At 44.0% G+C, this 26,266-nt stretch overlaps 1 protein-coding gene across 1 annotated transcript in view; it reads right to left on the bottom strand.

Moving 5' to 3' along the window:
- The window catches only part of Bmp10 (bone morphogenetic protein 10), a 6,401-nt gene extending 2,837 nt beyond the window's left edge, over nt 1-3,564 (bottom strand). The window contains exon 1 of the mRNA XM_028778463.1: nt 3,199-3,564. Coding sequence (XP_028634296.1) covers nt 3,199-3,532 — 334 coding nt within the window. The 5' untranslated portion in view covers nt 3,533-3,564. The remainder of the gene's footprint in view (nt 1-3,198) is intronic.
- Between the last annotated feature and the right edge of the window lie 22,702 nt (nt 3,565-26,266).

The raw sequence follows: 26,266 nt of genomic DNA, 5'->3' as shown, positions 1-26,266 counted from the left end.
CCTTCCTTCCTTCCTTCCTTCCTTCCTTCCTTCCTTCCTTCCTTCCTTCCTTCCTTTCTTTCTTTTTTACAATGTCTCACTTCATGGCCCTGGCTGGACTGTAATTCACTAAGTAGAGCATGCTGGCCTTTTGTTTCCTGAGAGACATTGCAGGCATGTGTCACCATGCCTAGCCTGATATTAACTTTTTACTTGAGAATTTTACGTAGAACTCAAAGCTCCTATGTACTTACCCCAGATCATTTGACTCTATGGGGACTGAAACATTTGACATCAGGGTTTCTGAGGATTGTGACACCAAAGATGTTAGAAACCTGCAATGGAGCGTCCTCTATGGTCCTTGGCAGCCATTCTCTAACTGTACTCCCAACTCGGGACCTCAACGGAGTCTCTGACCCACAGTGTGTTCCACAGCATTCCTTAGCTGATTGCTTTATACCTATTCCCAAAAGAGCTCAAAGTTTTGCTCTTAAGTTCATAGTCATGTGGGCTTTTAAATTTACATAATAAAATATGTAGTTATTGGACATATTTCATGGCTTCCTCTGGGTGCTAACTAAAAGCATCTTTGCAGCAGCGCTGGGGGATACTGACTTACGGGACTGCTCTAACATCACAGGTATGGCCAGGGCGACTGTAACCAGTGCTTAACATCCCAATCAAGCCATGGCTCCTGTCCATTCTCCACAGTAAACAGAATGCCTCAGTTGCTCGATGGATATTTACTGACCAATTGAATGAATATTTTATCCTGTTTGATTAGTAATTTTCCCACATAGACAAACCAAAATGCCTTCCTTCTCTGTATCGTGAACCTTTGAGGACACTCTTCTGGTTCTTGAAAAGGAAGCCATCTTACCTTGTTTCCACTCTCCACCTTTGGCCTCCCCCTTCAGACACTGGTGCCTTCAAATCTCTCTCTGAAAGTTTATCTCACTATGCACTTACTGTTGTAGAAGATCAAAAATGGGAGAGCAGGCTCTTGCTTCTCCGTGAGAGAGGCAGTTCCCCTCTGGAAAGGAGGAAGCCTTGGGACAAATGGGCATGCTCACTGTCTTGGCTGAGGCGGGGCTTCAGTGGATGTTTATACACAAAAGCACTTAAATTACGTATGTTAAATATATGCATATTTCTATATATCAACTATACTCCAGTGGAGATATACTTTTTTAAAAATAAGCACACATTCAGGAGGCTTGAACAGGAGGATTGTGAGTTCGAGCCCAACCAGCCTGGGCTACATGGTGAGTTCAAGGTCAGCTTAAAACAAGACAATGCAGCACAACACACACATACAAACCAACCCTTAACTAACTAAATAAAACCACCCACAATTCTTTGCCTATGTGACGATAGATCATGGAGGAGTCACATTTCAAGGCAAGAAAAATAATGTCCTTGACAGCTTTCACGTGCCAAATTGTGTGGCTGTTACAGTGACACCACAATGCACACATGGATCCTATGCTAGTTTTGCATCAGAAGAAATCAAACCACCACGGACATATCTGACTTCCTAGACAATATGGAGGAAGGAGTCAGGATAAGAACTGAAGTCCAAGATGAACTAGGTCTAGAGTCCTCTGGGACTTCACCTTCTAGGGCATGGCACTGAGCAAACACAAAAAGTGAGTATGTGGGTGACAACAGCCAACAGGGAGAGCCTGCTGAGGGGACACAGGTCCTCTGCTGCGTGAGTCTTCCTCTAGGCTGTCAGACGTGCAAGGGGTGAGTGGCTGGGTATCCCCAAGTCTGATCCTTCCCCATGGATCTCCAGTAATGGTAAGCTGGATCACACCCTCGCCTTATCACTTGCTCTTCCGTGGCAGAAGCAAGAAACAAAAGTGGAATATTGCATTCCCACCATGCCTGAGTTAGACCACATTTCCCCTGTAAGCTAGGCTGCATTTCCCCCATACCCGAGCCAGACCATGGCTCAGAGCAGGAATCTGAGGCCGGCTCCTTAGGAGGTTGTTCTTTTTCTCCCAGATTTGCCTCCAAAGGAATCTGAAATTTCAGCTTGCTATTTCCACCAGAAATACATTACTAAAGAGAAATGGCAGTCATAGGTTGCATCTTAACAACAAATACTATCTTGGTGTCTGAGGAACATCCACTCAACGTTCACTCCAGTGCCTAGACTATTAAGCAATTCATTGACAGTCATCACAGTTTGTCCAGCATTTCCTAACCATGAGCCGTCTCTTACCTATAGCTACCTGTGATTCCTTCATCTGTGCCAAGCAGTTTCTGCTTTACAGGAGGAAGTGGGGGCCCCAATCATTTAGACAAGTTATGCACAACCTTCCAAGGCAGCAAGCTCTCAGCAGTCCTGAGCTGGTTTGTACCACTGCCTTCTGCTTCCAAGAACGTCTGGCAAATGTTGCTCAAATCTCATTTTTGCTCATCCAGTGACTATAAGAGCACAATTAATAAATAATAAAGAACCATTTTCTTTATATTTTTCCACAGTGTCTACCATCAGTGCTATAATTTTCTTTTTATGACACATAAACCTAGGATTAGCTCACTGGCTCACTTAAAGATCTGAGGGGAATGAATAATTTGAAATATGTATATTGCTCTTGATGAAGACACAGTCACAGTCAGCTGGACCTGAATACTTCCTGGCGTCTCATTATAAAGTGATGCTTCATATAAGAACATGGCTCATCAAACACAACACAGTATGAAAAGAATCTCCCAAATACAGTTGTGTTCTAGCAGGATCCTGACCAAATGAAGTCAGAAATGGAAACTCACCCAGACTTGGAACAAACTACAAAGCCCAAATTTCTAATTTTTTTATAGCTTTCATCATTTTTGATCTAAAGTATAATTGACTAATTCTTATCAACATCAGATGGAAATCCAGTCCTGTCTAGAAAGTGGCAGAGAAGATGGAACAACCTATCAACATTTATGGGTTTTTGATATATGGTGTCCAGATTAAAATGACAACAAGAACCTGTTGTGGTATTAGAAGGAGAGGTATTTTGTGGGTTTTCATTAATAGATATTTTCTAGTATTTTTGGATTTCTAGGGGGATCTTGTGGTACTGTTGATGCACTGTGTCTGAGCCATGTGTTTCCACCCATGCATCCTCTCCCACACCACCCCCACATGGATGTTTCCTTATTTCTTCCTGAGAAAACGCAAAGCTAAAGTCTCATAGGTGTAAACGCCAGCCAGCCTACCTTCGTTCTTGAAGCTCCGGATAATGTTTGCAGATGGCATGGAGGTTCGGTCTGTGGCGAATTTGTTGTATAGCTCCAGCATGTACTCTGGCGGATCCACTCTGCCTGTGTCATGCACAGGAATGTCCGACAGGTTCAACGTCTTGAGAAACTCATCCTTCATGCTCTGCAGCAGGGTGTTAAAGTCAATACCATCTTGCTCTGTGAAGATATCGTCAAAGAAAGGCATGTCTTCTTCCAGGGGCGACTGCTCAAGGCCCATGATGGGGCTGCCAGAAGCCGACTGAGCCACCAGGCAGAAGACGGCACTCAGCGGCAGAACCAGAGAACCCATGACTCTGCTCTGCTCCCCAGGCCAACCTAGGAAGGCTTAACTCCCCTGAGCTGTAACTGGCAGTTTTATCTTGTGGAGTGTAAATGTCTTGTGTCACTGGACACAAGTACGGAAACTCTTCCTGTGTCTTCCCCTCCCCCTCCTCCCCCTCCTCCCCCCGTCAAAAGTCAGGTTGCAGTAATTGGATAGCAAGATCCCCTATAGGGCCTAGCCTTTCTTATCACCCCAGTGTAAACTTGTACACCAGATTTCATTTTTATCTTGCAACCCCTTTTTCTTTTAATGAGCATTTTGTAAACACTTCTACATTCTGACACTGGTGAGAGATAGGACAATTTTGTCTTTGCAAAGCCTCTGCTACTCTTCTCTCCATTTAACTTTCTTTGGTAGGAATGTCTGGATTCTGGCCTTATGGGATTCAGTTTTGCACGTGTGTATGACAGATGTTAAGAATCAACAGAATGCGTATTATTAGGGATGTGTGTTGATGCAAGTGATGGGGCTTACATGTCCAAAGATGGACTAAATAGCCACTAACTTCAAGTAGACATCAATGACTCGTAAACAAATTTTGAAGCATTTGTTTTTAGAAACAGGAAAGGATGAATGTCACTGTCATTTTTTTATAGATTCGGTCAGGCTGGAGGTAAGCCAACTTGTGATTATAGTGAGTTTTGGAGTGTAGTGTAGTGAAGACCTTTTCAGAAACCATCTGATGTACTTTGTCTACTAACCCTGTTTTCATTCCTGTCAGGTGCATAGACTCCTGAGGCCCCATGGCTGGTCAGAAGCCACTGACCTGTGTAGTCATGAAGCTTCAAGTTAAGCCCAGGCAGTCTGATTATTGTGGAACAGAAACTTCTGGACTTTGTAACTAGAATTCCCTTAGAGCAGGAATGGACAGCAATAGCAACTAGACCCCAGCCGGCTTGTACAGGGTAGTCAGTGAGGAGGAACGTACCTGGATGTGGATTCAGGTCCTATGCTTTCGATACCGGTCATTCACATGACCAAAATCTCTGCCAAGTTCACCTTCAAGACTTAGTCCAAAGCTCCACCGGCTTAGCAAACAGCATTACTGAACAGATAAAAAATGCCGAGCATCTTGGTATGGGCTGGGGTGTGGGGCTGGCATAATTGAGTGTGTGTCCAGTTTAGGAGTAACAAACCAGGCTGACCATTGAGGCCATGCTAATTGGTGGCAGCGGGAGGCACGGTGCTGTCACAGTGGATCTGTAGACAGCTCTAAGGGGTTATTTCCTGCAGGGACAATTATAATGGAATCTCTTCTGCTTGCTCAGTGCGTTCCCTGTGCAGCTCTTCAGGCAGCCATCGGTGTGTTCTGAGGACAGAGCCTAAACCATTGGAGCACTAGAATACCCACTTAGTTTCTTGGTTAAGCTTTTCTACACTCTCCCTAATAGGCTAGCTAAAGACTCCCCATTTACCATTCTGACCACCTCCCAAGTTTCCAGTCACCCTTGGATTCATTCTCCTCTTTCCTAGATTTTTTACAGTAATTTTAAAAGCTGTGTTAGGAAGGATCATATCTTTAGTAGCTGCTGATTGTCTGCTTGTCTGGCAGTTGATGGGCATCCAACGTTTTGATGCTGTTTCTGCTCACGTAGCATATGGTGATCGCAGAGTGGAAATCGAATCTGAGGAGGTGCACAAACAGGTGAGTCCCAGATCCGCAGCCCGCTATACCGCTGATGCATTTTTTAACACAAGGTTCTAGAAAGCACTGCACCAAGGCTCCTGTATCATGTGCTGATCAGGACAAGCACCTGCCTATCTGCATACACACACACATGTCAACGCACACTCCACAATTCTGAATGACAGGCACGTACGTGCAACTGCCACAGGACCTTGGAACACGTGGCTGCACTCCAGTTCCTGGGGTGCACTGATTTCAAAGGTCAGAGAACAGACACACAAACCCCACGATTCTGAGCTCATCCCATTCCGGGCAGAAAAGGATGCAGTAGAGACTCCACTGGCTCCCCTTTATTTGGTGACTGAGATGGTTCCACTGGCTCCCATTTATTTGGTGACAGAGACGTTGATAAGCTAAAGACTTAGATGATTTCTCCAACAATGTTTTCATATCTTTAGCTGGCTAATCAATATACTAAGAGAATGAGCGCAGTTCCACCCCACTACCTACCCCATCTTGAATTACAGGCTCAGTGAAGGTCCTTACGTACCCTACCCGTGATGCATGGATGAGGAAGAGGCAGGACTTCATGCATGCAGAAATTCCATGCATGCAGCAATCGCCTCTGCCTTCTGCACCTGTGATGCATTTTCATTTTGCTGTAGCATCTCTTTATCAGGTAAATTTCTCTAGAAATCTCTTCCCAGTGACTCTCACCTGACTCCAAAGGAGCCGAATGTCTCCACAGACCTTCTGCCGTCTTGATTTTTTTTTCTCAACACAGTCAATAATAGTAATAAGTCATAATAGACTTATTACGAACTGATCTTATTATTTTGGGTCCCACTCCTTCTCCATTCATCATGAGCTGAATATCACGTCCCCTGCTAAGCCAACTATATAAAATTTATAGTATTCTAGGGAAACAAACTTTCTGCTTTTAAGCAGGTGCAAAATCTGTGTTTAGTTTCGCAACTCTACAAGCCTAAAGGATCTAGTGTTGAACTTCTTTATTGTCTTAGATGACTAGTTTAGTCCAAGATTAGATACACTGGACGACATCCTTATAATTTCTGCCATTCCTGTGAATCGTGGTCACACTGTAAACAACACAACCAGTAAACATCCCCTGACTGACATGAGGCCAGTGGAGTTAGGAGCCCCTGAAGACGGTGCTAGGTTCTTGGAACCATTCTTTCTTGAATCACACCTTAAGATCAAGACATTACTCTGGTATTTACTCAGCTGTGATTAAGACATTGTGATACATCTCAAATATCATGTAATAATAAAAACATCTACCAAGCTATATGGTGGGTTTTTCTGTTTTAGCATATAGAAGCTGAAATATTTTGTTTTTTATGTATTTCTCTTATGTATCCAGCAGATCTTGTCACACACACACACACACACACGCATACACGCACCCATGCAAGCACAGACACAGAGATTGTTAGATGTCCAGATACAGCAACTATTCATTGACTTTTCACTATTAAATTGTTGTCAGTTTTATAAATATAAGGTTTTACTTGCTCACTGTTAACAGACGTCTCTTTTCCATGTTCTACCCAGTTCTGTCACGAATGATTGTCTCTTCCCCTGCTCAAGAACTCTAGGAGTGCCATCAGCTAGAACTTTCTATCCATCACCACAGTCCCTGAGATGCCTGGGCACTGGATTTTTGAACCACAGGTAGTCTGTCGGCATTTCAATAGCTACACAATTAACTATTTTTTTATTCAATACTATTCAATCAGAATGGCTAGTAGTTGTCACTGTGGACAGTGTCTTATAGTCCACAAAAACAAACATAGGAATAGAGTTATTGGCTAGTAGGTAAGACTCCCAATTTTATAACAATGTCAAATTGTTTTTATGACTAGATTTCCCATTCTTTTTCTTCCTAACAAAGGTTTTATTGATCAATGTCTTTGCCAGCAAGTGTTAGATGACTTGGGGGACTCTGGGTGAACATCTCTGCTCCCATCCCCAACCCCAAGACTCCTGAGAGAGGAGAGTTTGAAGAACAAGATGAGAAACAGCTGTGTAGATGTGGGACATTAGGTGGGAGATTCATGCCAAATATTAAGATCTATTAAAACTCAGTGACGTCCATAACAACACCACATTGTAGGTATGGACCAAAAGACAGAAAGAAAGGCCTGGGAGAAGATTTACAAGTAAGAAAAATTGGTTAAAAATTAGCTGAGACCATAGCTCAATGAGGAAACAACAAACGTTTGATAAACAATAAGGGGTCACCTATTGGAAATATCAGTTGCCTACGCCGTTCTCTACACAAAATAGAAAATTCAGATCCATAGCTTCTATAAAAGAGGAACTGTAGAAATCAGGGAGAAGTCCCATGAGAATGTCTCTCTTGTCCTCCCATCTGGCACCTATCCAACCCTAGAGGATGGCAAAGACAGGAATGACTTTCCTAGCCAGCTTTCTCAAAAGAAAAAGGAGAAAAGAAAGGTCATGTCTAGAAAAAAAACATGTGTGCCTGAATTCCAAACACCTGATCATGCAGATGTCCCTTGGAATGGTGTGCGGGATGCACTTTAAATCAGACTGATTGTGCTTGGCATCCTTTCAGGAGCACAAGCTCAGGCAGGAGTGGGACAAGAGCGCATTGCCTGTAGTTTAACAGGCATTCTTAGAGCAAATACTCTTTTTTTCAAATATGCTTCTTAAGTTAAAAAAAAAATGCTAAAAATGAAAATGCCACTGCCCAGGACATCCTGGGGCTGGAGTAGACAGCCCATCAGTGAGCTCTTAGCACACTCGAGGTGTTTGACAGCTGCACTAAGCAACAGCACACAGAGCAGCGACAGGGATGCAAATGCCGCCAGGGCGCTCTGCCACCACCAGATAAGTCAAGTCCTTTAACACCAGGGGCTGCTAAGGGCTTATTCCACACTCCCAGGGAGATAAGCGGCCATTCAGCCTGGAGGCACACCCAGATCACAAAAGCAGCTGACAGAAAATCTGAGAGATACAGCCAGGCACAGGCAATCATTTTAGGGATGAAAATGAGCAAACTTCAAGATGTTTTGGAATTAGTTACTTGAGGATCCGTCAAGAGCCTACACTTCAGAATGACGAGCTTATCCAGGCACGCCATCACCACAGGGCCTTCACAGAGCCCACCTGCCAGGCACTTTGCATTCACAATCCAAGTCCCGAGGTCTAAGGTGCAATTTATTTTCTCATTTTTTGGAAACACCTGAGGTCCAGTGGTTAGATGAAGGGCCTGGGTTATCTGTAGTTGGAGAAAGTTGGGGTCATGCCCTCACCACTAATTCTTCCCAATTCTCTATACCATTCCTGCTAGGCTGATAGTTCATAGGGTTGGGCTCTGAAGGAATAAAACTGAGTTATAATGTGAGTCTGATTCATAGAGCACTCTCTGTCCTGTCTGCTAAGGTAATTTCCCCGGGCTGAGTGAATCCTCGGCTGTTCTTTTATTTTCTCATTCAGATTCAATTTCAAGTGTACCATTTCCACTTAAGAACAGGCCAGACAGGAATCTACTTTCCTTCCTCATCTCCCTATCTTTTCTTTCTTTCTTACAAAATATAACCACGTTGACCGTGGAATTCAGCATATACAAGTTCTGGAAGAACAGTGGACATCTTGACTTTGAAGAATCATCAGTGGCCCCTGTCCATAGAGCTGCAAGGTCAAGTCAAGCCACACGTATTATTACAGAAGAATAATGGGTACCTGTAAGAAGAGACTATTGGCCTCATAAAAAGATTCAGTTCATGTAGATCCGTGGCACATCCTAAGGCTGTATCACCACAGTGGACTGCACAAACTAACCTCTATTTCCCATTTCCACAATCCACTGGGGCAACCATGTAATTAAAAAGCATTAGGCTCTGAAAGCTGGCTAGAGGTCAGTCTGGCTGGCCTCTGACACTGCACAGGAAGAGAGAAGCAAGGGGAGAAATAAATGGGACCTGTCTTATCTGTGGGCAGCCGAGTTCCTGATGACTTTCACTGGACATGTTTAAAAGGAAAGGATTCTCAGGGAAGGTCTTAATCATGGAAGAGCTGAAGAGCACTGTGCATCAGATCAAAGTGAAATCTGACTCATCTTTGTTAAATGCAGTGCACAAAGGGGAAAGGTTTCTAGAAACTATGGCTTTTAAAAAATTAGTATTTAAAGAAACATTAGGATGACAAGTCCTTTGATAGAACAGTATTCTGGGTCAAAAAGGAGTCATCAATGCCTTTCTAAGCAGTTTATCACCTCCCCCCTCCCCAAAGGTGAGCATAAGAGGGTCAGGTTCCACTCCTGTGATTTACAAGGCAATAGCCCTGATTATGCAATCTTTATGTAGCAGTGTAGATGGAGACCTGGAAGTGACAGGCTAGATTTTAGACAAGGGTCTTCAAGTCACCTGGCTTTGATTCAATTTATACTGCGTGTGTCCAGAGGATGGTGTATTTGCTCCTCCACAAGTGCCTGCAAACTGTTAGCAAGTGGTCTCTCATGGCTATGTTTAAGACTCGTCATTAATTATTGCTGAGCACTTGGAAGGGCTGGCATTGATAACAGCACCCAAGAGGAATTCCTGTGAATGATAACAGCAGAATTCCTTAAATAGGCAGCCAGAGAGTGAAACCATGCCTGAGTTACTCAATCATGTGTGCGTGGGAGGGAGGGGTCCACTTTATTCATGAAGATTTCAGCAGTTGCTTTGAGTCTTCTAGGGTGCTACTCCGAGGTCATTGGCTTAGTAAGATGAAACCGCCCAGCGCAGTGTGTGCAATAGAGTCAAGTGGCCAAATCTGTGATAAAAATGATTCCAAAATTTGCTCTCAATCGATGATTCCAGACACAAGAGTGACCCTTCTCTGTGGCATGGCTGACATAGTTCTGAGTTGTATCAGCTTCCACTTGATAAGGTTAGAATGTCCGTCTTCTCAAATCACACAGACAGCTTGAGGGCAGGCGTGTGTTCCATTCATGTGTCCCTGGAACACAGAAAGGAGGCTGGTACCCAGAGGATGCTCTGTGGTCAGTAACACAGGTGTTGTGATGCAGTTCGTCAGTTGTTGATCTGATATTTGTTTGGTAATGTACCTGTGAGACCATCAGTGTTTCATTTCTGGCTATTTCTCTTTAAATGGTCTTTAGGAATACAGGCCAATGCTTGTCTTACAGGAATCCTGGTCATTCAAGGAGCAGAGGTGACAACAAGGTTAGTCCTTCCTCCAGTTAGAAAGGAACATTCCCCCTTATCCAAAGACAGTTTTGTTGAACCTCTTAGTTTTCTTTCTGTGCTTACTTTAAACTCTACCTTTCTTCTTAAGTGGGAAGAAGTGCTATTTCAGGGGAAAAACCATTGAGACATCTGCTGCCCCTTGGTGCTGAGCTTTGAGACTGCTTCCAACTAGAACAGAGCTGTTCCACTGTATGGTCTGGTCCAAGATATCAGCAGACCACATTATGTTTGGGGAAAATCTTCACAGAAACAGAATGCCTGCCCAGAGCACCTACTTCTTAATAATGTGTCCTCTCTGAACCCTTCATGAGGTTAAGCAGCCCTAGGAAGGCCAGGAAGCTTGAGCCTAAGCCAGAGGCAACCTTATCATAGTCAACAGTTTGCCATTCACCACCATCATTCAAACAAATGTTCACCAAGCATCTGCACTACGTTGTGCACAGTGGCACAGGGCTGCCAGGAAAGATGACCCAATGCCAGCCAATGTAACAATAGAAGGCTTCCTTTCACTCAAGTCCTGCTCTGTGGCACACATCAGTACCCAGGCTTTGTGTTTGTCTCATCCGGTTCTCCTCCAAACCTATGACCTCAGGATTGTCATCAGCTCCACAAAACAGAAGGGGATGCTGTAGAAAAGTCAAGGAGAGGAAGCTAAATGATTAAACCCAGATCATCAGCCCTAAAGCCCAGACACTCCATTACAATTACACATGCTCTGTACCCCAGGGAGTTGACTCAATGGAGGAAGAGAGTGAATAGAGCGGGTGACTGTTGCACCTTTGAAGCAATAAGAGAAGCTGAGAAACCTCACTTCTAGTACCCAGGGCTTGGTGTAGGAAGCAAGACTGTCGACAAAACCAAGTGAAAGTGTGTGGAGAAGGAACAATGGAGACACGACAACAATAACAGAAAACAACAACTGTGTGTGCTTGGCTGTGCATTGGACTATTTACATGCATGGCCTCTTAATCCTCATGGTTTCTTGAAGGCAATATTATTCTGCACCCAAAGGAACCGGCACTCAATGAAGAGCCATAAGATACTCACTGGGGGACACGTAATAGGGTTTGGATTCTGACTCAGACCGAGGGCTTGCTGGAGGCAGAGGTGTTCGGAGGTATAGAAACATGGCCCCTAATTGACTTCTACTTAACAGATAAAAATTGGAAAACCCTGTGTCTAAAGAGTGGTTAGTGGGGAAGTTTTGTGCTTGGAATGTTGGAGTGGAAATAAGATGGTGGGAACAGTAAGTCAAGAGGTAGAAATTCAGAAAGTGGGGCCCAAGAAACTGGGTGAAGAGCTTTAACAATAAAGCTAATTATCAACTTAATGAGAAACAACTCAAGATATGCAGAAATCTCAACACTTACGGATAGTCCTAACACATAACTTCCCCCAATATTATATAGGAGAAAAAAATTAAGGACTGCCTGTCAGAATCTTCACTATTCTATCTTTATATGTAAGTGTGGAACCATTCCTACGGTCATTGAAGTTAGTTCTAACATTGAGTTCCAGCAACTAAGAAACACAATAGCAAATGTCAGGAGCAGAGCTCATGGGCCCTGCAGAAGCACAGGGGTGGCTCCAGGAATCTTGCCTGCTCAGTACGGAAGCTGAGCACCCCATGCTCAGCAGCACAGACTATGAACATGGGAAACAGTAACTGTCCGTAATGGGGTCCTCCCTGTGAGTGAATATGCAGAAGGATGGATGTGGAGGCCTGGGAAAAGTAGGATTTCTTCTCAGAAGATGGGTGTCTGCTCCCCTGAGAGCTACTTTTCTCACTTCCCTTGCATCACACCAGTGAGGAAAACAAAATATCTCCAGAAAAGGGAGTGTCTTCCTCTCAATGCTGAAGTTCTGTTAATGATAACAATATCCATGCAAATGTTGCACAGTTGATGACTACCTCATGATCCTTGGCCAATGTTTGTAACAGCATCTTCTCTGTCTTGAGCTAGTGTTTCACAGGCTCCTAGTGGTTCCTCTTCAGGGGGCTCTGGCTGTGCACTCACTGGACACACATTCACGTTCTATAGAAGGACAGGTCTATAAGGGCTGGATTCCAGGCCTTTCAATGAGAGGTCCACTCTGGGGCCGAGGGGAGGTTCTCTAAGGTATCTTTAGTATTGACTGCTCAGGTGGCAAAGTGCTATCCTTACTTTAGCTGGAAATTGAATCTGTAGATACATTTCTATACACTTGCCCTCAGGAAATGAACACAAAGCAAACAAACATGAAACCAGTTTCACAGTATTACAGAAAACCTATTGCCAGAATCTGACAGCCCAATCTAGGGCTCCCTGTTGTTCAAATGGTGACCCCATTGTCAGAATCCTGGATCCTTGATCCATTTAAGTGATTACTCATAGCTTCTGTCACCTATAAAGAGGAGTAACACTACTTCTCATGATATGGCTTATTTCTGAACACTCAGGGTGAGAACAGAGATCTGCTCAGCTTTGAGTTTTGAAACGATTTTCCTGGCAAAAGAAGTTTTGTTTTAAATTGAATGCCTTCTAGATCTTTTGTCATGCTTTAACCCATGGTTCGAATGTATTTGAAAACCACTTAGAATTTTGAAAAAAAAAATTACTGAACGACCATACAGATAAGACAAGTATCACTGAATGAGAGGGTCTCATGCCTTGGCGAAGTCCAGTCACTTACACTAGCTGTGTAGCTGTGAGGGAAGGGCAAGCAGTGGCTCCCGTGCATCCTCATTAGCTGTGTCCATGAGGGGGGCTGTCATGAAAACAGAAGTCTCAGGAACTTGGAGAAACACAATATCAACCTGCCTGTCTTTTCATGAATGTGTAAAACACGAGTAAAACAGCCAGTGTTGACAGAAAATTGGGAAAGGACCTCAGACAGTCACAACACTGATGATAGGGGACTGCAAACTGCCCAAAATCCCACAAGGTGAAATAATTGTGCCAAGATAAGATTAGCAGTTATTTCTTGCAGTAGTTGGAGAAAGCGGCTGAAGTCTGACAGTTAAACCAGATCTCAGTGAGTGAGGAATCCACACAAGAGTTTGTTTTCAAGTGAAAAATGTCAGGGGTAGCACTGTCATGATAAATCCAGTAGTTAATTAAAGATTTAATAATTTCTGATACTTGGGGCTGGAGAGGTGTCTCAGCAATGTAAGAGCATTGGCTGCTCTTGTAGAGGATCCAGGTTCAATTCCCAGCGCCCATGTAGTGGTTCATAAGCATTTGTAAGACCAGTCTCAGAGGATATGATGCCCTCTTCTGGCCTCTGAAGGCACTGCACATACGAGGTGCACTTGGGCAAAACTCATACACATAAGAAAAATAATACATAAAATCTTTAAGTAACAATTTCAGATAGTCAATGTTGAGTCTAATATAGAGTATTTGCTGGTGGTTTGAAAAGTTGAAATCAATAGCTCCAGTAAGGCTAAGTATAGTGTCTCTTGACTGTAATCACAGCACTCAAGAGGCAGAAGCTGGAGGAGGATTGCCATGAGTTCAAAGCTAACCTGGGCTATGCTGTAGGTCTTTGCATTTACAAGGGAAAAAAATTGAGTGAAAGTGTTATATACACTTGTAACATTGGTGCCTCTGTATTAACTCAGCAACAGTAAGTCCCATTTATTTCCAAATGGACTTGTGATCCGCCTAAGGCAACCATTTATTTCACTGGTTTTTGGAGTGATTCTTGGAAGGTTTTTGGAGGGAGAGGGGCAACATTGAGTCAGTCCTTGGGGCAGGGAAAGTGACACCATCAGAAATAGTTGCAAAATATGGTCTTAACTTGTATTTTCTTTTTCCTTATCATAAAAATAGCTGGACATCAATAAACATTCACCGACCTTATTGACAGAAAAAAAATGGTTATTATAAACAGCACTCCAGCTGAGGAGGGACCTTTTAAAACCTTAGGCATGAAATTCGTGGGGACTCTGTCTTCATCTGGGCCTCCGAGCAGTGATTGGCAGAGAGTTTTAAATTTTGCTAACACTAAACTCTGACCTCCAAGGAAATGGGGCTGCTGACATGTGATAGGAGGGAAAGTAGAGGATTCCAAGTCAGGGTGGAAGCCAGCTTACGGAGCAAGCCTGTGCATTTGAACATCGCTTTACAAGGCCAGGCCGCAGACCGTTCTCCAATATATGGCCATGGCTCTCCTCGGCTTCTTCCTGGTCGTGGTGACAAGATTCCAGTGTCTGTTTGGAGAGTTACACATTCATTCACCATCAGAATTTCAGGGTAGTTGACATTTAGACCTCTGGTTGGGGATTCTTTCAGAATGGACCATGTACGGGAAAAACTGTGTATGATTCCAGAGAAGGCAGAAATGAGATCTCAGATTGGAAACTAATTTTAGTCACTGTGCACATGCCGGTCCCTGTCACACTCCCTCTATCTCCTCTCACAGGGCACGTGGTGTCTGATAGCAGTGATGGGCGGCTTCGTGGTGCTCTTCCAGAATGCTTTGGAAGGACTTAGCATCACCCTTCAGTACCCATGACCTACAAGAATGACTTGTACCTTCCACTGCCCTTTGGACAATGACAGATGCCAGGATTCCAAGATAGCTTCTGAAGCGGTTGCCGGCACACATTTTCCAGTCAAACCTTGCAGCATGATAAGTTATAAAGTCAGGACTTTGGTAAAGGGCATTATTGGTCACAAGATGTGGTCAAGTGGTCACAAGCCAGTATTTTATCATGTGGTGACTGTCATTGGTAAACCCAAGGATTCCTACCAGATGGAACTCCTTAAAAAGACTGGCTGAACAGACAGACACAAAATAAGAACTCCAACTGTATCAGGGTGGGACCTATACCCATTTCTCCTCTACCTATGCTTCTTACCAATTCTTCCTTTTTTTCAAGTTCACACCCTCAGTACCCTGAGGGTTGGGGAGGGCAGTAAGAGGGCCTATTACAAAGAAAGACATGTGGTAGGGAACTGAAAGAATTATTCAACAAGCCAAAGGTTCCAGGTAGAAATTAGACTGAAGGGGAATCAGAGGTAGGGGGTTTGACATCTCCCTAGAACTTCTAAAGACAGATACAGCACTGGGGCCAGTGAGGGATGTTAGAGCACACAGGTGATGGGTGGGTCTGCCTCTCCTGGATATAGAAGGAAGATACAGAAAGGATTTCCTTCTGGCGTGCCTCTTCTGCAGAGAGGATCAGTGATGAATGCACAGTAGTAAGTTCATACAATATTTGGGAGGCTGGAGAGATGGCTCCGCAGTTAAGAGCATTGACTGCTCTTCCTAGACCTCTTTCTAGAGGTCCCAAGTTCAATTCCCAGCAACCACATGGTGGCTCACAACCATCTGTAATGGGATCCAATGCCCTCTTCAGGTGCATTTGAAGATAGCTACATATATGTAAAGTAAATAACTAATTCTTTTTTAAAAAAATGGTTAAAAAAGAATATGATTTTCAAACTTTATGAAGTAAGCATCACTTTAAATTTTGTTTCTTGGTTACAAAATTCACTTTCTGAACTTCATAACCACCTTAGCAAAATCATTTAAAAACCAATGCACATCCAATGTTCATGATTTGAGTCAACCTGCTTGGGTTTGGTAAGATACCTGAAATCTCCCAAACTAAGCCACGCAAACTGACACCACCATCCAGTTCCAGCGCAACCTGTGCTGGCTAGTGGTATGTCAACTTGATACAAGTCAGATTCATCTGAGAGGAGGGACCCTTAATCGAGAAGATTAAGATCCAGCTGTAGATAAGCTTGTAGGACATTTTTTCTTAATTAGTAATTGGTGTGAGAGGGGCCTCCCCCATTATAGGTGGTGTCATCCCTGAGCAGGTGGTCCTGGGTGCTATACAACTGTAGGTCGAGCCAACTATAAGGAGCAAGCTAGTAAACAGCCTTCGTCCAGAGCCTCTGTATAGCCCTATATAGCCTCTATGTAGCTCCTGCCTCCAGACTCCCTCTCAGCCTGAGTTCCCATCTTGGCTTCTCTCAGGGTTCCATGATTCAGGACACTAAGCCAAATAAACCATTTCCTCCTCAAGTTCCCTCTGGGTATGGTGCTTCATCATAACAACAGCAACCCTAAGAAACCACCCGGGTCATTATTGGTGGAACACTGGCCTCTAGTTGGGGTTCCAGAAGAGAGTATTCAGGGATGGTGGCTTAAAGCAAGGTCATCAGACGGGCTCTGTCAAGGGGGTTTCCCTAGAAGAAACCCAGAGCATGCCTCCGCCACAGTTACCCCAGCCTGACTTTTAGATCAAAGCTGGTCTCAGCCTCTCCCAGCCTGTTTCCACCCACCCAGGGGGCCACCATGATAAGCACACCGGAAGCTCCCCTTACTGCTAACCTCATGACCTCCACTTACTTATTTTTAAAAAGCTAATCTATATACAGTCTGCAGAGTTCAGAACTGCTTCTCCAGCCTGCAGGAGTGCCTACTGCCACATCTGTTTCTCTTCCTGACCCCACCCTTGCTTCAGGGGTGAGGTTAGATGTAGGGGCTAAACTAACCAGTGCTCAGCTCACCTCCCATACATAGTGAAGCTCTTGCCCAGGACCCACATTCTCTGCCTTCACTCTAACTGGTTAAATGTGATCGCGTTATTTCAATGTGTTGTCACTGATATGCTGCAGCTAAATGTTAGCATTATGTAAACTGTATGTGCCGTAAGCCTATGGCCGCTGTTAAGATTATAGAGCGCTCTCAGAGACCTAATTTTAAAATGACACACGTATGTGGATGTAAGTGGGTTGGTACATACAAGAATTTATACAAAAGTCTGAAGGTGACTTAATTCTTCAGGACATTTATTGACTGATATGCTCTGTAGGTATAACTGGTAAACATCTGGAATACAGGCTGTATGTTTTCTGTGCTTGAAATGAGCTTTATTAAGTTTTCATTTTAAAATACAATCGGTCTTTAAACCAACTATTTTATATATTCATTATATACAAAAATCAAGGCTTTAAATTTAAAAGATATGAAACATATAGTTGACAAATGGTTAAAGATAAGAAAATGATTTTGTAAAATATTTAATGTGAAAATTTAAGAAGGATGCTTACAGTTAGTTTTAGCTTAATTAATTTTAACACTCAAGGTCAAAATTCTGTTACAGCCACAGGAAATTTATGAACAATAAGGATTTCCTAAGTATTAATCTCATCTTACTAATGTTTACCAAATCTTAGTGATGTTTACAAAAACTGACTTATAAAAACTAGGGTTTGGGTCACTGGAGAGATGGCTCAGCAGTTAAGAGTGCTCTTCCAGAGGTCCTGAGTTCAATTCCCAGCAAACACATGGTGGCTCTCAACCGTCTGTAATGTGATCTGATCCCCTTTTCTGGCATGCAGGTATACATGCAATACTCATTAAATAAATAAATCTTTTTTAAAAAACAAACAAAAAAACAACGAAAATTCCCTAGAATTTTGTCTTATCCTTTTACTAAAAGAGATATTTAAAACATCTGATTATATTTCTCTAAATGTTGGTTTTCTGTTTATCATTGAGTAAATGATATAGTTAGATCATTTTACTGGACAAAAATTATGGCTACTGAGAAAAAAATACTGGCTACTGCGAAATCTGACCCATTATACAAAATTTCATTGTGCCCGTGACCTTCACCCTCTATAGAGTAATTCTAAACAATTGCCACCAATAAATTGTGATACTCTCCAGCTTAAGCAGAAAGGCTCAGACTTTTGTATTCTTTGGATACTGTTATGTTTACAAGACACTAAAATTTTATTGAGTTTTTCCTCAGTGATAAAAAAATGTCTAATCTCAATTTTCCTGAGACTACGAATGAAGATAGTTCTGGGGCTTTCTGATACAACTGTTTACCCAGACCCCCTACAAGTCCAGTGATTCTCTCTCTGCCCAGCATCTCCGGGCCTCCTCCTTCTCTGACTAACACAGAATAGTCTCTCCCCCAACCCACTCTGAGACTCTTAGCTCCACACTTTTTGTCTAATTCTTCTAAATATTCCGGGTCCATCACTGGACTCAACAACATCTCTTTTCCAGCCCACACCACTGGATTCCTCCTCTAATCCTTTAGGAGAAAAGTAATCACTTGCATATCTTCTGTTATACAGGGAAGTAGATCTTTTGTATAGCCATTCTACTAGTAAATTACCACCTACCTCTGACTCACAGAGAAGCTGTCACAGGAACTAGGATTTGACCCTCCCACCACAGACCCAGGTGTTTGCATCTCAAAGTTCTCCAAACTCCCTGTTCTGGGTTAGTCTGGCCCCTGACTCTGTCTCCTGGAAGAGAAGAGAACAAGAAAATAGCACAACGTAAAAGCATTGTGCCTTCAAGAGGCACCAAAAGGTACAATGTTTCCAAGAGAGGTTGTTACTGATTGTCCTGTGGTATAAAATGCTATGACGGGGCTCATGGAAAGCATCCACATGGAGGGGACTGCCTAAATCTTCAGTCATGACCCTAGCATCATAGTGGTAAGGGCGTTTTTGGTTGATTCTGTTGGATGTTGTAAACAGCAGTTTGATATGCTTTGTTCTTCAACAGCTGCTTTCTCTCTCTCTGCTACTTATATTCATTCAAAACTCATTCAATTTTACAGATGTGGTAAATTATTCTGCAGATTGCATAAAAGACAAAGTGTGTGTGTGTGTGTGTGTGTGAGAGAGAGAGAGAGAGAGAGAGAGAGAGAGAGAGAGAGAGAGATTGTGTGTGTGTTCTGATTTCTGTGTCCACCCCTCCCCCCAGGAACTTACAAAGACTCATTTAATTTATTACATTTATGCTGTGTTTGCATTCAGTTCTCTTTTAATGATATGTTAAATGTCTTTCTTGCTGTTACTATGTCTCAGGGTATCAAGAAAGGAAACAAAATTCAAGGGAAGCAGTGAGTAGAAATGAAATCTTGAGGGTGTGTGAGCATGAAGGTATTTGTAGGAAGATGCCTGCCTGGTTTTTCAGGTGAGGAGGAGAGCTGCAAACCCTAAGCAAGCAATGGAAGCTTTCTTAAAGGTCAAAATTCAACTCAGCATCAACTTAAACGAATTGAGTTATAAGCTATCGATCTACTCTTGGTTGGCGGCACTTGCAAGAACAGAAGCATAGTTCTCACCAGAATCTATTCAAAAGTGTTTTATTTCTGTCCAAGCTTTATCTAGATATTAGCCAGGACTTCCAACTACCAGACTAGTGTAACTGATGTCATGGGTATTTAATCACCATGCTTGGAGGTTTGTACTGATGTGGAGAGAGGGGTTAAATGGTTTGCCCTTTGCCCTCCAAGGCTAACTAATTCCCATGGATCAGTGGGGCACAGCTATGGTGAGTCACTTGTCCCCTTGTTCAAACAGGCCATGAAGATCCCACTGGGGGGACATTAATCAGTTTTCATTCTACAAACATGAAGATCAACGTAGATGAAAAAATTCTTCCATTCTTTCAAGGGAAGTCACAGTCAAACAAGGTTTTTGGCTTCTCCCTACAAGATGGAACTACAGGTTTAAAAGAAAGAAAGGCTAAAGGGCCCAGAGTGTCCTCCTCTGAAGACCAGACCTTCACTTGGCTTTAACTGATTTTTTAAGTGATTGATTTTAGCCACCTAAATAATTTTAAAATAATAATATTTTAGTCTTAAATATCAGCAAGAATATATACTCATATTCAAAATAATTTACAATAATATAAAACTAACAGACAATTGACCAGGCTTTCTGGGCCTCTGACATGGCTCTTGACATGCTCAGTGGAGTAAACACAGTCATCCCAGCTTTAATCAAATCAGGGATTTCTATGCTTTTCATAACTATAAACATACTGTTATTTGTATGTTTCTGATAACTCTGTGGGTGTTTTATTTGCTTAACAAAGCCTACAAAAATCAGACTAAACAACATGATCACATGGTGGACAGCTTTAAACCTGGATCTCTGGACCTTCAGTGAAGTAGGTCAAATCTAGTATAACCTTAGAGTACTATTTATTCAACTGCTGTGTTAATTTTCTCATCCTCTTGTTTATAGTCAATCATACTAGGGTGGTGCTGTCACAATCCAACTCAACCTCTCTGCATCACTCTGAGTGCTCTCCACCGCCTGGGTGTCACAAGAGTAACTCTCTCTGTCCCTAACATCAACCAGAAGCAATCAGACTGATCCAATGCCCATCTCCTAAGTGATTGTAGGGTCTCAACTCTTGAGTGGAGAGCGTTAGGTAGACAGAGACTAACAGGCTTAGTGGCCAAAGAGGAAGGAGCCCTTCAAAGTATCCTCCTTCTTTTCCAAAATGACAAATACCAGAGATTGTCCCGACTCACCCCTCCCCACAAGGGGAGCCACTCTTGTGCACCAGGAAAGAGCAGTTATAGTTTAAATCTCTACTGCTGTAACAAATATTACTAACAAATGCCCCTTTGAGGAAGATAGAGTTTATTCGACATCCTTCTCCAGGTCACAATCCATGGCTGAGAAAGGCAGGGCAGAGGCTCAAGCAAGAACTGCAGCAGAAACCACGGCGGGCGGGGGGGGGGGATGCTGCTGCAGAAACCATGGGGGGGGGGGGGGCAGGATGCTGCTGCAGGAACCACGGGAGAATGCTGCTGCAGAAACCACAGGAGAATGCTGCTGCAGAAACCACAGGGAGGGGGGAGATGCTGCTGCAGAAACCACGGGGGATACTGCTGCAGAAACCACGGGGGATACTGCTGCAGGAAGCACGGGGGAATGCTGCTTATTGCCTTGCTCCCAATCAGCCGTCAAGGAAATGCCTCACAGACAAATCTGACTTGGGAAATTCTTCCATCAAGTTTCCCTCTTCTCTTCCCAATGACTCTGGGTTGTGTCCAGTTGACATTAAGTACCAGCCAGCACAGAAACTGTCAAACCTACCCCCTCCCTTGCACCCTTTCCTGTGTAAAAGTCAGGGATGTTAGCCACTGCTGTCTTACTTTGAAACGTTCCAGCCCTCCTCTACCCCACCCCACGACAGCACAGTAATTAGCATTCTGTAGGTTTTTTTTCCTAGGAATTAGATAGATTCCTGCCTTCCTGCCGTACACCTGCTGGAGACCCTGAAAATGGTTGGCCTAGAATCCTCCCACGCCCACCCCCTGCACGGTCCTGGGAATAGCTGGCTTTAAGATACGTTTTTGGATCACCTGACACTCTTTGATTAGATGTTCACCATTCCTTGTTCACTCTCAGCAAAGGTCCATCTCTGGCCAAAAGATGAACCTTTTTAACCTCCTCCTCCATCCTGCCACTTCCGTCCAGTAACAGTGTCTGCAGGTAAGCAGATGGCAGGCCCTGACTCTTACACAGACACGCACCCCTGCAGATGTTACCCCGCAAAAATACTCCACTGACTTGAGCGGCTTATTCTTTCTTTCCTTCCTTCTCATCGACCTTTCATTTCGTGGGGAGCCCCCTGCTGAGGATACTGACCTCACTCAGCTGGTTGCACCTTGCTAACTGTGGCCATGCTGTTTTGAAAAGTTCTGGTAGTTTCCCCAAACCACAGTAATTAGTATTCCAGAACTAAAGCGTCCACTCCTGCCGCTCCACCCTGCAGGCCCCTGGTAATGGCTGCCCAGGGACATGCTTAGGGACCACCTGGCATTCTTTCATTCATTTCTTAGCAATTTTTGTTTACTACAGCAAATGACAACAACCTCAGGGGGGAAAAAATCAAACTCTTAATCTCCTTCACCTCCTCCCTTCTGTCCTGTAACTACCCTGGAATGTAATTCTCACAGACATGCCCCTCTCTGTACAGGCTTCCCTCTAATTAAAATCCAACATTAAATAAATAAATAAAGTGTGAGCTCAAAATAAAAACCAGGAAGGGGATTAAAAATCTCAAGAAACAGAAAACAGGTAGATGGGTGGGTAGTCACCAGGGGTGGCCAGTAAGGGAGGTGTGAACAATTTACCTTCCAAAGGGCTGTAGGATTTCTTCTCCTGTTGATGGGAAAGTCTACACGTGACTGTCCTGATCCTTGTGCAGCTCTGTGAGTTACACACTTTTAATGGTGAGGTTTTTTTCTTCTGTCAACTTCCACATCAATCTGCCTCCTAAGAACAAAAAGATAAGGAAATTTATTTTATAACCTTTAACCCCAAAGTGACAGCACATGGCCTCTGACAGGTGTTAGTGACTTCTGACTTTCCTATGCTGTTGAAACTCCTTAGTAACCCACTTCACTAGTAACCCACCTCACCGTGGGACCTGATTATACTTTGCATCACGTACATTAGTGTAGTTTTAAATGACTGAAGAATCCTCCAAACATGCACAGATCTATGTTAGAGATCATATATCAATTCACTTAGCCAGACTCTTCTTGTTTTTTTTTGTTTGTTCGGGTTTTTTTGTTTGTTTAAAACAGAGTTTCTCTATGTAGCTCTGGCTATCTTTGAACTCATTATGTAGAGCAAGCTGGCCTTGAACTCACTGAGATCCATCTGACTGTCTTTGCTTCTCAAGTGCTGGGATCAAAGGCAAACACCACTACATCTGGCCACTTAGCCAGACGCTTACTATTAAATATCTAAGTTGTTTCTTAAAACACTAAAGAAGAAAAAGTAGGAGAGAAAAATCTGTGGTAAGCAGAATGACTAACCTCACACATGGTTGGTGGTTTCAGTAAGAGTCAACCTCGTAACTGGGAGGTGGTGGTACACATCTTTAATCCCGGAACTCAGGAGGCAGAGGCAGGTGGATCTTTCTGAGTTCAAGGCCAGCCTGGTCTACAGAGAAAGTCCCAGGACAGCCAGGGCTACACAGAGAAACACTGCCTTGAAAACAAAGCAAGAATCAACATTATCTCACCTCTACAAGTGACAGTCTCCAACAGAGCTGAGAGCTGAAGCCAGCTCTGTGAGGCTGGAGCACCTCCACCCTCGTGCTCACAGCTCTTTCTTTCTACCACCCGCCTGACAGCTGCCCAGTGTGAACTGTCCTCCTCTCAACTTGTGTTTGAGGTTGTCCTAAAACTAAATTCTGATTTCTCCGCTTGTAGAAGACTGTAGAAGAACTGGAGAAAACTAGTGCAATTAGCACCAAGGAGTGAATGAGAATGGATCAAACCTTAGGTTTTAGTTACTTTATTTTATCATTATGTGTGGGGAGTGGTTTTCGTGCATGTTTATCTGTACTCCATGAGGCCAGAAGAGGGTGCAGGGTCCCCTAGATGGAGCTACAGATGGTTATGAGCAACCGTGTAGGTGCTGGGAATTGAACCTGGCTCCTCTGGAAGAACAGCCAGTGATCTTAACCACTGAGCCATCTCTCCAGACCCAAACCCTAGGATTTTAGAGAAGTAGCTGTTAATAGCACTGCTTGTTTTCCACTTTTGCCTTTTGCACAGTCTCTGACTTCTGCACAGTGGCCTCATGCTGGATATTTGTTGTACGACAGAGAAGATGAACCTCAGGGGGTGAACAGCTCTTTCTGTAGACAGGACCAGCAAGTGGCAAGGTTTAGGCAATGCCCCCAGATCTCCAGCCAGCTAGCTGGTCTAGGGCTCTTCTACTAATATGTGATCCAGAAGGATGGTTAACATGCTTGTCAGTATATTTTCAGTTATTGCTATAATCTTTCCCTTTCTTCTCTAAGGATAGGAGACAAGCCAGCTCTTTTCTTCTGGGAATTTGCTCTTCCAGCCCATCCCTGCTAAACTGTAGCAGGTGGGCTCCTTGTCTGCTATCTCAAAAGTCTCAGTGTCTCCACAGGAGTGATACTCTGTTCAAGCTTTACTTGTTTTCTTTTTATGGGGCTTTGTGAAAGTTTAAAGGGAATCAGATAGGGCAGATTAAGAAGAGAAAAACAGATTTCCTAATTCCTTCAAAAACTGAGAGCCAGTGAGATGGCCCTGGCTGTCCCCACATTCTTGCCCGTGGCCCTCCCTTGTAGTCCAGGGAGGCACGGAGCCTTTCATCTCTGAGAATCAGCTGTCCTGACACTTCCTGAGTTCTGCTTCTCTTTCCAGCCTTTCAGCACTGAACACTGGACATGCATTCCTTAGAGCACGCAGCAGCCTCTGCCTCATACAACAAGTGGCCTTGCATCCCAAGCACACACCGGGCTCCTTCCAGAGCAGCTGAGATTCCAGAGGCAAGCCACTTCCTCTGCTTATCACAGGGGCTTTTTATGAGGGCCGGGATGGAAGTCCTTCCAGTGCACCGGCTGGAGGAAGACACACAGCTCTCGAACTTGGCATTATCTGGGGTTTCTCCAAAGAGGGAGGCCCTGGGAGGGTATCGCCATTCAGAACTGCCTTTACTCACTTACAAACACCCTCTGGGCTGCCCCACTTGCCATACTGAACCAGGAACCAGCCTGTGTGTCTCAACTGAATATACTCTAAAGGGACACTTGTCCTCCACCATCTGGCCGTCAGACTATTTGAAAGAGGGGACCCCAAGAAACAGAATTTCCTCTAGAGTCTCTTGCTGAGAGAAGAAATGGCCAGATCTCTGAGACATTCAGAGGTGGAATTGCTCTCCAGGGGAAAGATTTACAAAATCAAGCTCAGAGTGAGGTGCTGGATCTCTCGTTCCTCTTCCCAGGACCAATGCATTAGATATCCCTTTCCTGCTTTTTCCCTATTAATCTGGCTCCTGTAACTGGCTTATTGAGGATAGGTGACAAAGGCCTGGCTTGATATGGCAGAAGCAGTGAACCCCAAGCCCTGCAACAGACCTGTATGGTGGAAACACAGATAAGGACGGCCTTTGCCTTCCAGAAAGGCGGGATGGACAATTAAAACATGTGCATAGTATTATAGGGGAACCAGAGCTGTCAGACTGAAGAGGACCAATGACAATCACTTAATCCACACTCTGGATCAAGGCTTTGTGTCAATGCTAGGGAGATGGCTATTGGTAAAGAACCTTCCACACAAGTGTCAGTCCCCATCCATGGCACCTACAGAAGGGCCAGGCTTATAACCACAGTGCTGGTGGGCAGGGGATGGAAACGAGGATCCCTGCAGCTCACCGGCCAGCTAGTCTGTTAAAACTTGTGAGTTCCAGGGACAGTGACCCTTCCTGTCTGGAGGATAATGAGGAAAGCGATGGAGGAAGATGCCTGATAGCCACGGCTGGCCTCTACATGTTCTGCATGCCTGCATGCCTGCAAGTATGTACACAGACACATGCACACACATGTACTGCACATGACACAAACACACACACACCACGTACGCACACACATATCACACCACACACACATACTACACCACACACACACACACACGCATACATACAACCATAAGACAAGGCCAACAAGATTGTCTCATGCCTCTCCAGGTATGCGTTATGCAGCCAAGGTCAGACTTGAGGACTAACAGGAGCCCTGGTAGCCCTTGTGGGCTCAAAGGAAGAGGGACAGCCCATAGTGGTTTTCACAGAGTTCCTTCTGGGTCACAATACTGCAGCTTGTTAGAGGTGTTCTTGAACAAAGAGTATCTTCTTGGGAGGGGAGTATGTGTTTTAGACTTAGTTTCTTCAACTCCAAGCCTTATGAAGGAGTTTCCATAGAGAACATTCCTGAAATAAGGTGCTGGGGTGTGAGAGCTCACCTCCCATTTAGGGCTGGTGGACATCTGAGGACAGTGGGGAGGAGATGGTGGTCTGGAATGTCTTGTTAGGACAAACCAGAAGGTGGTGTACAAAGACTGATGGAGGGACGGCAAACACTAGAGTCCATTTTCCAGCACATGTGTTAAGCATGTCAAAATCACTTGCCACACCAGCTCCAGGGAATCTAACATCCTTCTGGCCTTCATGAACACACACATACACACCACACATATACACCACACACACATACCACACCACACACACA

This window comes from Grammomys surdaster, unplaced genomic scaffold (genome assembly GCF_004785775.1).
Source record: "Grammomys surdaster isolate TR1022 unplaced genomic scaffold, NIH_TR_1.0 336, whole genome shotgun sequence".
NCBI lineage: Eukaryota > Metazoa > Chordata > Mammalia > Rodentia > Muridae > Grammomys > Grammomys surdaster.
This window is presented reverse-complemented; position numbering and strand designations above follow the sequence as displayed.